The 16,213-nt window shown below is 42.5% G+C and overlaps 1 protein-coding gene across 1 annotated transcript; it reads right to left on the reverse strand.

Annotated features, from left to right (window-relative positions):
* Window positions 1-21: 21 nt before the first annotated feature.
* Window positions 22-16,039, reverse strand: hspa12b (heat shock protein 12B). Its single transcript, XM_049567775.1, has 14 exons — window positions 15,464-16,039; window positions 13,943-14,006; window positions 13,351-13,433; window positions 11,645-11,769; window positions 11,371-11,557; window positions 10,910-11,014; window positions 10,580-10,696; window positions 9,204-9,381; window positions 5,037-5,123; window positions 3,678-3,782; window positions 3,339-3,597; window positions 3,107-3,210; window positions 1,818-2,008; window positions 22-1,745 (listed from the first exon to the last, which is right to left on the reverse strand). The coding sequence occupies exons 2-14, from the start codon at window positions 13,986-13,988 to the stop codon at window positions 1,269-1,271; spliced, it is 2,064 nt and encodes a 687-aa protein (XP_049423732.1). The 5' UTR covers window positions 13,989-14,006; window positions 15,464-16,039; the 3' UTR covers window positions 22-1,268.
* Between the last annotated feature and the right edge of the window lie 174 nt (window positions 16,040-16,213).

A 16,213-nucleotide genomic window follows, 5' to 3' on the forward strand; every position in this document is an offset into this window, starting at 1 on the left:
GTGTTGTACATGGTACAGTGGTTGTTAGACATAGACATGAATACAGTTTATTACAGCATACAAAATATAAAAAGGTTGGCCGTAATGTAACACAGTATGTTAAGGTGGCAAAGTTAAAACCCCAGCAGGAGCTCATTCACTTATCAAATTACCAGACAGACAGACAAAATATAGCTTTTATAGCTTTTAACTGCAACTAGCGTGTCTCCCTCAGGTGATGGAGATAACTCAGTTGCCATGGTGATAGCTCAGATGTATGGACCTGTTGTAACGTCTAGTGAAGACTGCAGTGTTGTCATGATAAAGGAATTTCTTAGTGATACAATACCTAAAAAAAATACCGATATTTGATACCATCTTCTTTTCCCACATTTAACCTGTGGGAAAAATTGTCCTGAGGTGTTAAACACCACACATACCAAACACTACACCTGAATGAGAGTGGTGACGTACTTCATGAGAAACATGCAAACTCTGCAATGATGTCACAGTCTTTCCTAGTGAAGGATCTTCAGGTGTGTTTGATGCATCCATGATTTTCTGCTTGTAGTTCTGCCCTTTGACCACTAGGTCACGCACAATCACAGTCATTAGAGAAACATAGCCGCAGTCCAGGTAGTTCTATCAATATCTCATAAATGGAGAGTGAGATAGGATTTAAATGAGGCATCGGACCAGAACTTGTGAGATATCTTTGTGTAATTCATCATATGAGGGAACAGAATTCATATTGAGCAATTTAGATGAATAATAACTAGGTAGTATGATGCAAAAGTTGAAACCTTGGACAGGTTGCATTAATAGAAGGTGTCTGTTGCAGCAGGGATCTGTACCCAGCTTGCATTAGCTTGTAAAGAGTCCATACAGTTTTCCACTGAACATGTTCTGGGAAGGAAATGCCTGTGAGAGCATTACATGGTGTAACATGACATATGCCACTCAATCTAGAGGCCGGACCTTTTTCTTTTTTTGTCCAAAGAGGGCGCCCTACCCTTCAGTTGAGGAAACACTTTTTTGATGGGGTATGTACTCCACAAGGCTGGAGAAAAATGTTCCTCTTGTGATCTTTTTCTACTCTAATGAATAATGTAGAGCCCAAATGTCTGAATGACAGGATGTGAGTTTCTTCTTAGAATGCAAAGTCTAAAAAAAAAAAGAAAAAAAAAAAAGTGGCCCACTCCCAAAGTACCGCTTTCTCTACATCTATCATCCCTAGAATCAGTTTTTTTGTGTGATTTCCGATCCTCATCCCCACTTCCTGCTCCTCCTCAGTTAGACAGGAAGTCTATGGAAGCCCGGACAGAGCGGTTAGACATGACGTCAACGGCTGTGACTTTGATCTCTGTGTCCCCAAACTGCATGGTCGTTCTGATCTCTCTTCGCTCTGGGACTACTCCTCCCACTGCCCCTCCCACTGCTCCTGGAACTGGTAACGGTTCTGGTAGGTCCAAAGTTATCGTCCCACACTTCCTGACTCCAGGGTCGGAGATGTATGTGACATCGTCCGTCGCGCTGCAGTAGATGTTGATGATGATCTTCCGCTGGCCCAGACGAGCAGGTGTGTAGCTCCGCCTTACTACCTCACCCAGAGCCACTGACTGGTCCACGCAGACGAAGCGGTCGAGGATGTCGGTGCACCACTCGCGACCATCCTTGATGAGGAGTTTGTCACGAGGGTGGCGTCCTTCCACAAACCGGTTCAAGACGCCAACACCATAGATCAGGGGGCATCGACGCACTCTGACCTGTGAGAAAGAGGTTGTTAGAATGTTTCAAAGAGCTGCTCCAGTACGGAACGGATGTTCCTAAGCACTCACCACAGTGGGATCCAGCCCGAAGAGCACGGCACCTTTCAGTATGGTCAGTCCGACATCATGGGGGATGATGATGCGACACGTCCGCCCGAGTGCTCTCTGGACTGCTTTCTGCAGCATGGGCGACTCTGCAAAGCCACCAACCAGGAAGAGGAAACGCACCCCGCTGACCTCTGGCTTTGCCATCAGCTCCTCTGTCAGCGAAGAAAAAGAGGCATGATCGGATAGTTTTATCTCATGGAGTGTATAAGCAAAGTATGTTTGTCTGTGTGCTACTGCTGGATGTTTCATACATCCACCCTCTGTCTTTTGGTTATCCAACAAATGCCAGCTAAGCCAGACTCTACAAAACCAGTCCCCACTGGCATGTGGCTGATTAAAAACAGACACTCTCCACATTTCTGCTTTAGTGTGGTCTTAACAAGGCTTAAAAAACAAACAGTGAGGTCACCATCACCTAGAAAAAAGTTACAGTTTGTTTTGCTTGGTATGAGCTATACTTGAAAAGCACCAAGTTGTATTTTTTTGCCCTTTTGTACCATTTAGATTCACACCACCCATAAGTAGCTCTCTTAATGGAAAGTTTTGGCATCATGCTGTGAGGTCAGAGGTTTGGGCAATGTGAGAGAGTCAAAACCATAGACTATAAAAATAATGGATGTAGCCAACGTGATGTCACCCATTGGTTTGTGGAGTCCCAATTTGAAGCCTCGAGGTTGGCATTTTGGCCGTTGCCATTTTGGAAGTTTGAAACCAGAAGTGACCTGAGTTGACTGTGGATCTGACTGAGAGCCTGAGGTAACGCCTTGCAGACAGCCTGTCACTTAAAGCGGCCACGCCTGTAATGATACGTAACGTTAAGCCTCAATAAAAATCTTAACGGATGAGTTAAGAGATAGAGATAGAGATAAGATGGGCATTTTATGGTGTGTTCCTTTTGTACTGGGAAGTTTCTGACTTCCCATTCGATGTTTAAGCTGGATCGCCCCCTGATGTCAGATTTCCAACTCAGAAAGTTGGAGGAACCTCACCAACCCTGAACTCACTAGAACTGCTAATGCTAACAACGTCTTGGTTTTTACACCTTGTTGTATTGGAATATGGTCAAATCGGAAGTGACCTCATTCCAAGCTCTTGGTTGCCTTTTGGAGCCAGCCTCAAAGCGGCTGTTTGAGGCATTGGAGTTTTTGGCACTTGCGCTTCATTTTTCAGCCCCAGAGGTTGCTGTTCAGTCAATGAAAATCCATTCTCTGCTCCACTAATCTGTACACATGTCTTTGTATGTTTCTCACCAATGTGTTTGACAATATTGCTGATGGTGGGCTGGAAGAGCTCGTTCATGGCTTCCTGTGTCAGCCGCAGCATCCCCTGGGACGACCACTTCACTATGTTCATACTGGCACACACACAAACACAGAGGAGAGTTTTCATCTTTAATGTTACAGATAAATCAATACATTGTTTAATTGAACGGCTCACACACTCATACAGTATACACACACACCTCTCCCAGCAAACACTCACTTGCTCCTCCTCAGGGCGGCCTCCACACTCTGCCCCCTGTGTCTCTTATAGTAGTCGATGAAAGAGAAGGGCAGGGAGATGTTGAGGGCGTTGGCCCTGCCCGGCGCCGCCGTCCGCTTCCTTGCCTCAAATGCAATGGTGAGGTCCACCCAGGCCGCCGGCCGCTTGGCTTTGAAGCTCTGGATGAAGTCCTCACCGAAGATCTGGCACAGCATGGCTTCGAAAGCCAGGTCTACTCCGACCGCACCATACGGACCACCTGGAAGAAAAACTACAGCTTTGGAAACTGTAGGATTTTTTGTGTGTGTGTGTGTTTCAGCAGATTGAGAAAGTTTGTACCTGAAGCTTTGTAGAGCTCTTTAAGTGTTCCCTGTGGCTGCTCAATCTGATGGACAGTCAGGTCAACTGTTCCGCCTCCGCAGTCTGCAACAATGTACCTGTCACCTACACAAAGAGCGCACACAGTTTTAATTCCTGCAGTGTTCTGGGAATGTTAAGCATTTTCATAAAATCTGTTATTTTTGAAGACTTACTTATCAGTTTGATTTAAGAGCCAGGAAATATTTCACATGGCACTTTAAGAACATGATGTTTCTCATAAATTTGTAGGAGGAAATTGCAGATGATAATGTGTCTTCATTTGTGTGGAATGTCTAAATGTCATGTTTCTAATGTGTGTGTGTGTGTGTGTGTGTGTGTGTGTGTGTGTGTGTGTGTGTGTTTCCCCTGAAAGTCTTCAACCAGCGGACTCTCAAACATAAACAACCCTCAGGCATCTGGGATTGCTGCGCTCCCACTGCGAGCGTGTGTGTTTATGATACATCCAGCGATAAGAGCTGGTTTCGGCTTCGTTACCCCGAGTTTAGCAGACCACACCCTGAACACGAATTAGTGAGTGAGAGAGAGAAAAAGTGCGAGCAACAAAAATCAACAAGAAATGAAGAATGTGAAGGAAGGATGAGAGAAGAAAATGCAAGAGGAGGAGGACAAATCAGAGTTTCTACTCCTCTGGTTTATTTACAGTGCAGATGCACAGAGTCCCATGGGCTGGGTCCTTCCTGTGTGTGAGTGTGTGTGTGGACAGGAAAGGGAGCAGAAGGGGTCAGCAGGGGCACGTGGCTCTTCAGATTGTTGTCATGGCTCAACAGAGAGAAAAGGCTGTGTGTAAAAGCCACAGAACTGGGTGAGTTTAACTCTCCAGGCACAGGATTTTATTATCTTAGGCAAAACTGGACACTGTGAGTTATACACTCAGGGGCTGTCAGTACAGCTGTGTTTGGTAGTTTAAAGTAAAGTTTGGTAGTGACAGACCAGTTGTTTCTTGGCACTTTATAGAAAGTATTAGGATTTCGTTTTTATAATATTAAACACTTTTTGCAAAATTATCACATTCTTAAATTCTGACTTTGTTCTTAAAATATTTAGACTTTTTTTCTCAAAATACTAGGACTTAATTTTCAAATTCTCAGTCCCCAAACAGTGCAGATATAGTAGGTAAAATGTGAAAGCTTTTATCGCGCTGAAATTGAAAAGAACACAGTGAATGCAGTACTGAAAACTGAGGGTTAGTAGAAATGAGAAGGTATGTGTGCTTCTTTTTGTGAGCCAACTGGGGTTAAAAGTCAATATCATCAATATCTCTGACATTTCTCTCTTGCACACACACACACACACACAAACATGAACACAGAGTCTCACCAGTCTGCAGCTCTGACCACAGCTCTCCAGTTCCACTCTCTACCAGGAAGGTCCTGCTGTGTCTGGATCGCCTCAGCTGCTCCCTCGCTGCAACAAACATAAAACATAATTCAGTTTTTATACCTTCGATATTTGGATTTCATCTCAGTTGCACACGCACTTGAATGAAAGTATTCATGTCATAGAATAAGTTCAAAAAGTCACAGTGAAGCAAAAAATAATGGTTAAACACTGTAAAAAAGCAAAAAAAGCAAAGTTCTCCTGTTTAGGGGCACAGCAAGGACCTCTACGTCCCAGGGGCACAAGTAGGAGCTGTAGTCCCCCTGAAATATTGCTCTGGGCCCCCCTTTTCAAAATGCAACAATTGGACAAGAATTTTTATGGACTCTCTCCAGCTGTGAGCCCAGAGAGTCATCACCCCCTTTGACCACAGTACACTGCTTTTCCAGCATGTGCACATTTTTTAGTATGTCTGTATAAACGTGCTGCAGGGTCAGACACTTTAGCTTGTGTTTAACTAATGCTCACTGCAAAAACCTGATGAGGATGAATGTTAACTTAGCTTTAATTTAGTTTAGAAGTTTTGTTACCCTGGAGGTCATGACATTTATTCATTGAATAGTTAAAAGTCTTTCTATTGAAGGAAAAAAAAGAAAAACACACCAAAATGAGAGTCATAGTGTTTTTGCATGACAGAAATAATTTGTTGGAAACACTCTCAGATTTCAGCTTTCCTCTTCACTCTCAACATGCAAACTGCTTGACTGACAGGTTAAAAGTATGGATGGAGGCCAAAAAAAACAGAACACACTCAAACACAGCTGACAGAAATACAAAACACCTGTCATCCCGTTTGACAGAGCAGATACACTCGTACTCCCCCATAAATGCAAGTGAACCCATAAAGTGAAACATAATGACTTTAAGATGAGAAATAACTGCAGATCAAAGAAGCGAAAGGAGGATGGTGGAGGTAAAAAAATTTTGTCTCTCGTGTTTAAAAACCCAAACTCTTTGAAAGGGTTGTGGTCTTGATGTGTAAGTGTATGAGTGTGTTGTAACAGGTTTGACAGCCTGGAGTGAAGTGTTCATATAATTTAGGTAAAAGTGGTTTTTACTAGGTTCCCTCAAACCCCATGAGTACTACACACCACGATAATTAGAATAAGAGCAAGGTAAAGGAGATTTGTGGCAGGATAAGTAAAGAAAGAAAGAAAGAAAGGAAGAAAGAAAGAAAGAAAGAAAGAAGGCAAGAAAAACAATGACTACATTGTCTTTGAGGCAAATACTCTTACAGTTGTTTTAAGACTGGATGACGCAGGAGGTAATGTATGTGCGTCTGTGTGTGTGTGTGTGTGTGTGTGTGTGTGTGTGTCTTTGTATGGGGGTGATGGATGAAATGCAAGTCTGGAAACCATTTACATGAAACAGCAGAAAAGAAAATGTATGTGTGTATTTGTGTGTATTTGTGTGTGTGTGTGTGTGTGTGTGTGTGTGTGTGTGTGTGTGTGTGTGTGTGTGCGCGTGCACTAATGACTCCCCTGTGCTATCTTTGGAGACGAAATGAGGTGGAATAAAAGCTAAAGATAGTAAAAACCATGACCGTGATGTGTGCGTGTGTGTTTGTGTGTGTGGAAATACTGTTATGTCTGTTTATGCAGCTTTCTGTGTGTCTGCAGAGTCCTTACAGAGTGTACAACCTGGCAAAAGAAAGTTAGACGGGGAGGAAATGCTAGAACGACAGAGGGAAAAGAAAGAAAAATGAATGTGAGCGAAGGAGAGGGAGAATGACAGGCCGGGAGGGGGTGAGATCATAGTCTCGCTGCACCTTGTTCCAATTACAATATCCTGTGTTTAGTGTGTGTCGTTGTGCGTGTGAACGTTCTTTGTGTGCATGTGTGTGTCACTGACTGCATATGTATAAGTGGGCCTGTGCAGGGGATTTTGGACGGCATGTTCGTTCCCTGAATTATACATCAATCTCCTTTTTCCCCGGCCTGAAATCGCTCTTTGTTCCTTTGCTGTGTTTTAGTAGTATTTTCCTGTAGCTGTTGCAAACACAAATGTTTTCAATGCAGCTTTAATGTAGAGTTGTGACAATATGACAGCCATGTTTTTGCACAGTCAACAACTACACTTTCTTTTAAAAGTAGTCACCTTTGTCCTTGTATTTTGATTGGGATGATATAGAGTTGCAAAGTGAAAAGAGTTGATTGTTGTGGAAGAATTTCTCCTCACTGTAAATTTGGATTTGTAAAGTTTTCTTTTAAAGCTGCACTATTCAATACATTTATATCAACAGTGGGTCAAATGACTATGTGTAATGTAAAACTCCTCTCCAGGCATTTGAATAAATTCATCTCTGTTCATCAAAACTACATATTTACATATTTATATCCCTAAATGCTTTAAAATGGCTAAGATGCAACTCTTCACTTTGGCCTCATTTTGTACGCGCACATTGCACAGATCTATGAATATGCATATTAGCTTCATCCTCACACACTTCCCTGCAGCTTTAGTGAACTTGCTTTGGCTAACTAATAACTAATACTAACTAATTGGCAAACCTCTGCTTGTTAACAGCAGATAAAGTTCTTAAACTTGACTATGTTATCAAACAGCTAATAATATGTTGCTAATGTTAGATAAACCTTGTTCCCAATCGTGAGCTTTGATAAGTTTAGGAGAAAGAGAAATGTAACTTGCAAAATACCAGTACAGAGCTATACCTACTTCTCCTCTGATAGCCCTTGTTTTGCTGTAGCGTTATGCTAATGATATGGAAAGCCTAACTGTACTAGTTCAGAGGACCGGTTCCTTTGGTTTGTGATGTAACAAGCCCTGGAAGTCAGAATCCATGTTTTTGAGGCATTGGTACACTGTCGTTCTGAGGTGGAAATGCTCAGCCATGGCATTGACTGCTTATTTTGCTCATGATATGTTTTGTAGAATATAAAATGGACATGTTAACAAGGTTAAAAACTTGATTTTCCACTAGAGGAGGTCTTTAAAAAACTCTCTTGACACCCAAACCCACAGAGAATTATCACCCAGCTCTGCAGCTCTATGGAGAGTTTTAGCATCTTTCATTATTGTTTTGGTGTCTGGCCTGGAACCTAACTGTTTCGGTTCACTCTCACTGTTCTCATCAGCGTAAATTTCATGCTCAATAGGCTACTATTTTCTGCAGGCAAATAAGCTCTGACAACCTGCCTAGCACCAAATGACAGACAGGTAACATACAGATTAGAGCAGAGCCAGACATTTCCCTTAAGAGTGAGGTCGAAAACAGAGCTAAAAAGTGAGTGAATATTAAAATTACACTATTTGGATGGCCAGAGACTCAACCTCAAATGAATGGCATCTTCTGAATATGCAAAAGGGGAACTGTCTGCTTACAAGTTTGCCAAATCAACTTCAACCAAATCAACAAAACCAGTCAGATGCTCAAATCAAGGCATCAGCAAATAAGTAAAATGAGTCTCACCTTAAGTTGCACATGCAACAAACTTTCAAGCCCATTTCACTGTAGGAGTCATAGTTTTGTTCTAACGTTTTATGTACAAAGGTTTGTACCTTTGACTTTTCTGGTGAAAGAACCAGATTTTGGAACACAGCTTCCCCTCTGCTGACTGATTGATTCAACCAGTAAAGTTACATGCCCAAACTATGCTCCCTCTGCCAGCCACCTATTATTGTTTTTGCAGAAAATAAACCCCGGATGCCCGAAATAACTTCTCCCACTTCGCAATAGTGAACTGAAAAGCCAGATTTACAAAAACATAAAAGATACAGAAAACGTCACCATCTAGAAAAATGTTTTCATATCAAAAGTAGTTTGTCCACTCTACATGACACATATGGCGTCTCCAGTGTCATTTGTAAGTGTGCCCCCCCCATCCACAAACACACAGACACACATAAACAACTGCAAAGTCATCTGAGGGAAAACCGCAAGTAGTATCTGAAGTCAGATCTCTTTCTCTCACACACACAAACCCACTCTGTCCTTTGCATAGACCACAATCCCTGAGTGAAACCCAACAACAACATTTCCAGGAACACAGTGTGGTTTCATGCTTATGCTAATGACAAAGTCTACAAGAAAACACACACACACACACACACACACACACACATAGACCCACACTCTCTCTTCACTACCTTGTCTGAAGCTTGAGTCGAAGGGCCGCGACCCCTCCGGATCAAAGCCATTTGTGATTGGTTGCAAGCTCAGGTCAAGCACCTGGTGGAGGCGGAGCTTACGGCAGTAAATTGACGCTGCTTCAGGTTCAAGAGCGATGAGGAGCTGCTCAGGACAGTCTGGAGATACCAGACCAGCCTGGAGGAGAAAAGACCGACAGAGAGGGAGAGAAAAATTTACGAGCAGAATTTTATTATCCCGCAAAGCTCTTGATTGTATTGAGATATCTGGGGGCTGAGCAAGAGAAAGAAAAAAGAGAGACATACTTGTACTGAAAAAAGCAGTTTTCAAAAATCCACCATGCTTTTAGACATGCATATAGACACTGCTTTGGTCTGTTTATACATACGCTGAGTGCCATTAGGAGCAGAGAGCTGGTATATAAGCATTAGCCTTGATGTATTGGGTGTAAAGTTGAGTGGTTGGAATGATGTGTGTGTGTGCAGGGCGGGGGTCTGGATACCACTTCCTGTGTTTGTACGCCGGTCTCCCTCATTGTTCACTTGTGATGACATCATCACCAGCAGGAAGCACACACACCCCGACGGCCTCAAGCCGGGAGCCAGCGCAGGGTGTATGTGCATATATGTCAGTGTTGCATTTGAAAGTGTGTATGCATTAGGCTATTTATTTATGTACCGTGGTGAGTGAAGGGCAGATGAGAGATACTGGTGAACAAATTTACGTGTGTGTGTGTAAAAATGAGAACATTGAAAAGAGAGAGAACAGGAATCAGGAAAGTGTTGACATTCAAGTAAAAGGTTGACACAGTTTTTCCCATGGACCACTGCATATGTACTGCCCAAGCACACACATGTGTGAGTCCACTCTCAGTGATGTGTATTGTGATAGGAACCCCTGCATTCCTGTCCATGTACGCACACTTCCTACAAGTCATTGTGACACGTATGGTGTGTGTGTATTGGTGGGAAGACACACAGGGAGGATAGAGGCAAAAGTGCAGCGTGATGATCTCTATGTGTGTGTGTATGTGTGTGTGTGTGGATCTTCCATGGGAACATTAATTGGGCAGGCTTTATCTCATGCTTCATACACTGCCTTTCTTTCCATCTCCCTGTTGTTCTTCCTCTTTCTCTGTCACTCACACACACACACACACACACACACACACACACACACACACACACACACACACACAGTCTACCATCATTCCCGACGTGTGTGTGCACATGTGTATGTATCTAGAAGACTTGAGTTGTATACATAATGTAAGTGGATGTGTGAATGTATTGATGTATTAAACATGTATTAAACATAAACCCTCCCAGACTTAGGTAATGTCTTCTTTTAATTGCAGAATAGTTTGTGTTCCTACCAGGTATGCAGCCTCTCTCATAAACTGTTTGGCAGGTTGTCTCCACACAGCAGGGACAGTGATTACCCATCTGATGTCCTCTCCCTCCAGCACTGATGATGACTGATCCTTCACCTCCTAAAACAGAATCAGAGAAACACTTTCTTTGGTAAAACACTCAAAATCATACTCACTTTATGAACTACAGTGCAGCAACTTTGGTTTGCAAAGTGAAGGTTTATACATATAAACCATATTAATAAAAATCACACACGTATATGTGAACACTGTATAGAGATGTCCACCAAGAGGCACTATACTGCAATCATAAACTGTGGCTTTAAAGTGCACCTTTAGAGCATGTTCCCTGAAGAAATGCAGAGCGTGAGCAAACACCTCAATGGCCCTGACCCTCAGACCGTTGACCGCCTCCAGCTCCGTCTCCATGGTGAGGTCCTGTAGCAAACACAGCTTTAACAGCTGAAACACTAAGGCAAAAGCAAGTTGTCTTGCTGATGCTTAAAGCCTTAAAGGGGATACTTCATTTTACACTGTACTTTCTTAAAGTTGGGAGACTTGTGAGAGAGTTTCTAAAGACAATGGTCAAAATGGAAGCAGCACAAGCCAAGATATCCTGATTTTTGATCCTTTGTATTGTTCTAGTTCCAAAAACACTGGATCCTACACTACCCACAATGCAACCTGATCCAGATGTATAAAACTGACCCTTTAAGTTTGTATGTATTATGTAAAATTGCCTTTTTGTCCCCACTTCCTGTCTACTCCACCTTTCCCATCCTGATCCCTCTTACACTTGTGCTGTGGATCTTCATCTTGAACTTATCAAAGTAGAGCCAGTGCCGGGCCTCCTCTGGGTCCAGGTCGTGGTAGAAGTCCCGGGCTGCAAACCCAAAACTGTGGAACCGCAAATCAGGAGTCAGCAGCAGACACGTCGGGCTCTTCTGATTGGCCACCCCTGGATCCCCACCCTCCCAGCGTCTTCATAGATTGGAGGAAAAAGGTAGAGTCAGGTCAAGGATAGAAAATAATAGAATAGAACTGAAGACAATAGTTGCAGACTCTTACTTCATCATGTGTATGGCTTCAGAGTCCTGTGTGAAGCTGAACGCGTAGCCACTCGAGGTTGTCCCAAAGTCTATTGCCACGACAACTGAGAACGGACAGGACATCCTGGGTCTGACCTCCACCCTCTGAGAGAGAGGAAGATTAGTGTGAGTTGTAGCTGATACTGATGGGAGAACGACTCCCCATAATCACTCCTATTGGATAGATTGTCATGAAAATTGGTGCAGAAACTCATGTCTCCCTCAGTCTGAATTGTAGCCCACAAATAGTGGTGATGATTGATTATTTTTAACCTGTTTTCATGCACTGTACAAAGCAATACACCAGACTTCACGTGTAACCCACATAATCAAGAAGGCTCCAATCATGCGGCATATGTGCTGAATGGAATACAAAGGGGAATAGTATTAAAAGTGAAATTTCGCAGAGGTAGGTTGGGGTCGTGGTTGTGTCAAACAAAGGACTTCCCCCCAGGAGACTAGTGTTCATGTCCCGTGTGAAACCAAGTGAACTTTGAGTCATTTTAAGGTAGGTCGTCACCATGTTTCTTTTCCTAAACCTACACTCCGTAACTTTACTTGCCTAAACCTAACCTATCTAATTTTATGTTAAGTATGTAGTGTGACAACGCCTAAACCTAACCTACATATCTTTACGTTAAGTACATAACTTTACCGTAAGTACAAAACGTGACGACTCCCAAACATGTTTCTTTTCCTTTTTTTTTTTTTTAGATTATTTTTGTGGGCTTTTTTTTTGCCTTTAATGACAGGGCAGAGAGTGAAATGGGGAGACAGAGAGAGAGTGGCAGCAACACCTCCGCACTTGGGGCACCGGTACCACCCACCATGCCACCGACACCGCAATTCTTTTCCTTAACCTAACCTACACAAATGAACTTTCCTAAACTTGACCCAAGTACCTTTACTTGACTAACTTACCTGTGTAACTTCACATAAGTACGTAATGTGACGCCATAATAGGTGAGGTGCTTATTTGTTAGATAGCATAGGAACCATTGTGCATTTTCACAAGATATCATATTTATCATACCATTGTATGAGGTATGTTGAACTTCTAGCACTGTCATCAGGTCAAAAATTTAATTTGTCCTACAGTATATTCTGCTTTATGACTGATATTCCCTTTACCCTCAGCTGTTTATTGCTGAATAGACAATATAAGCATGTTAACTTGCTGAACTAAGAACATGAAAAGCATACCTGCTAAACATCAGCATGTCACTTTAAGCATGCTAACTTTTAGCACAAATCACCGCCGTGCTTAAGTATAGCCTCACAGAGCTGCAAACATGGCTCTGACTCTCAGGGGAAGCATGGGTGGGACTTAAAATAAGTGATTCTTACATTTCAGTGATAACTACCTTCTATGAGTGGAAACAGCGTAGAATTAGCAGGCTTGGAAATCTTCTTTCCTCTACTCCTTTAGTGCCGAAGTGTGGATATTTCTTCAACACAGATTGTAGTCTTCACTGCGTACTTGCTTTAAGTCTACACTTCACTTTAATCTCAGAGTTAAGTGTTATTATAAACCACTAATAACAGTGAGAAGTGGATGTGGGTTTACAGGTCGTGTTTAGCAGCTTTATATAAAGAAAATAAGTAAGTGGAAAGGGTGTGTAGGAGTGTTTGTGGTGAATGTGTGTGTGTGTGTGTGTGTGTGTGTGTGTGTGTGTGCATAGTTACCGGGGAGGGGGAGGGAGTGAGGGGTGTGATGCTGCAGTCATTCCTAGCTGTGGCAGGCGATGAAGGGGCTGATAAATTATCACCTGGGAATTAGTGGAGAAGAAGGGAAAGAGAAATGTAACTACACGCAGTGGTAGCTACCTATTAAAATCTCATTATAGACAAGTTTCAACATTGGAAAAGCGCCACACGTACTCCACCGGAAAATGGACAGACAAGCCAAAAAGATCTGTGTTTGAAGTGATATGCAGCCATGTGAAAACTCTCTTATCACAAGGAAAGAGACATTACTGGACTGTCATCAACTGCTGATGCCAGCATACATGCACATATGCAGACAACACCTTATTTTTCATGCACTTGACCTGAAGCTCTCTGGATGTGAGAGTGGACATTTCTAATGAACTGGAATGAGTGGAATGTCACTGGAATGTGATGTGAGTAATATTCCCGAGTGGGAGAGGGACATGGAAAGGTCAGCATGTTCGCGCTCCAGAAGATAAAGAGGGAGAGAGAAGTGAGTCATTTTGACCAGGTTGCCATGGTAATGAAGCCTGTGTATAAACTGTACAGTACTGTATGTGCATCTCACCGGGTATCTGCAAGCTGTCGGGGTCTGGCTGCACCACGTCAGCCATCTTTACAGGAGCCAGGGCCTATGGAGAAACACAAAAACATAATGCATATAAATTTATTCATGAGGAACTTTCTGCTTTATGGCTTCCAGATACAATAATGTAAAAATAAATACAGTGCACTTGCTAGTGAACTGGGAGAAATTTTGGACACGCTAAAGATATTTTTCAACCAAGGAGGAAGTGAAGAAGACACACCCCAACTATTGCAGCACACTTGAACTTCTAGCTCCCAGCTGCTACTGTAACTGCCTATAATATATACTATATACTATATACCATAACCTCTAGGAGGCTTTCAGGTGTACATTTATGAATCAGAATGTCTGCCAATTAAAAACCAAATATATGTAAATGCTATATGACCATGATGTGAGAATGGACAAGTAAGAGAATCTGTTTTAATTAAGTTGATGAGTGTTGTGCACAAGAAAAGTAGATGTGACAAAAAAATCTATTATGGAGGACGAGAGAATAGCAAAATGTATTTGCCTGAAACATGAGAGAAAGACATGGCATGTATCTACTGTTTCAACTATATATATGAGTGTGTGTATGCAGTATTGTGCAGTTGTGTGTGTGTGTGTGTGTGTGTGTGTGTGTGTGTGTGTGTGTGTGTGTGTGTTGTATTGCAACGCTGCTGGGAATCATTGGATCAGTCTGTGATCTGAGCCAAGAGCAAACTAAACAGATGAGCGCAATCAAACAAAGCTGTGTTTGTTTAAATCTCTTTCTGTGAGCGTGTGTGTGTTTGTGATTGAGAAAGTGAGAGAAAGAAAGAGAACGTAAGTTAGTTTGACATCCCTTCTTTGCGTACATGCATGCAACATCTGTGTGCATTTATTCAAGCATGTGCCTGAAACATTTGAACGTGCATGTGTGCATCACTGGCCAGCGTCTGTCCTTGCTATTTGATGATAAAAACAGAGAGACAATGAAACTCATCTCTAATGCACATACTTTTTTTCTTCTTCTTCCTTTTTCCTCTTTCATCCCATCATCTCTTTGTAATCAATGTGCAGTGGACGATTTAAACTACCCGTGCCCCACAAGTCTTTTCTTCTCTCTCTGTTTCTCAGGCGCATGACCTAGTCTAGCAGGGGATAAGCAGAACAAGCAACTCTGACTCCCTTGAGACGTTACATTACGGACGGATTGTGCAACACACTTCACTTTAATGCACCATTACCAATAGAGCTCTCTCACTTTGTAGTATGGCAGATATACCAGCAAGACAGGCTTTATTAGTGCTCATTATCATCTTTGTCTTTGACAGTTTGTAACAGAACTATCAATGCAATTGCAAGTTTATAGTTTAGAAACTAAGAGACAACTTAAAAGTCTGCAGACAATACAACTTTTGATGGATGCTTTTGTCTAGAACTGCTCATAAAAATGCATTTGAACTCCACAGGAACAAGAGCTACACGCCATAAACAATTATTACGTGCAATTTTTTTCCCTGAGTGTTAACTCACCTCTTTGTATGCTGCTGCAACACTATGCCCTTGTCCTTTTTTGCCTCTCCAAAAATATTCCCAAACTCTGCAATCCAAAGTTTGGAGCCCGTCTCCTGGGAGGAAGATGTAGAGAAGAACAGGAGGAAACTGTGACTGGATACAGGAGGATGCTCTCTAGAAATCCCTTGTTCAAAATGTAAGACTTCCCAGCTGACTCGCAGGCAGGTTTCCCAAAATTGGAATCACAATGATTTTTCTTCTTTTCTTCTCAAAGAAAATCCACACCTCTCCTAATGAAATTCTGAGTTGGATTTGTAGTTCTGTCTCTCTGCAGCCGAACTTGCCGCCTCTCTGCTCTGCGCAGGAATGTCAGAGAAAAGTAGTGACACACACACACTCACACACAAACATACACACACGAGTTGCAGGAGTGGGAGGGCTGTGACAGCACATATGGGGGGAATGCTGGGGGATTTACCTCACTGGGAAAATGTAGTATGTGTGTGTTGGAGAGTGAGGGTGGAGTATTCCTGAGCAAGCAGTGAATCCCAGTTAAGTCATCTTGCCCTCTCTGTCCCCTCCCACTCCTCCATATCTGTCCTTCCTCTGTTTAATTATCGCTTCCTGTCTTCCTCGTTGCTCCTCTTTTCATCTCCTCCCCTATTAAATTCTCTTCACATGCCTTTGCTTTGTTTGAATTGTTTTTCTTTCTTTGTCTCCCTCCACGTCTTTGTCTTTATCCCTTTACTTTCCATGTTACTATAGCTG

This window comes from Epinephelus fuscoguttatus, linkage group LG23 (assembly GCF_011397635.1).
Source record: "Epinephelus fuscoguttatus linkage group LG23, E.fuscoguttatus.final_Chr_v1".
Classification (NCBI taxonomy): Eukaryota; Metazoa; Chordata; class Actinopteri; order Perciformes; family Serranidae; genus Epinephelus; species Epinephelus fuscoguttatus.

Bases quoted from the DNA above. Each gene is read 5' to 3' on its own strand.
- hspa12b (XM_049567775.1), bottom strand. From the start codon at position 13,988: ATGGCTGACGTGGTGCAGCCAGACCCCGACAGCTTGCAGATACCCG. The intron at 13,434-13,942 runs GTGAGATGCACA...ACTAATTCCCAG, and splicing joins CGACAGCTTGCAGATACCCG to GTGATAATTTATCAGCCCCT. The intron at 2,009-3,106 runs GTGAGAAACATA...CTTCGCTGACAG, and splicing joins CAATATTGTCAAACACATTG to AGGAGCTGATGGCAAAGCCA.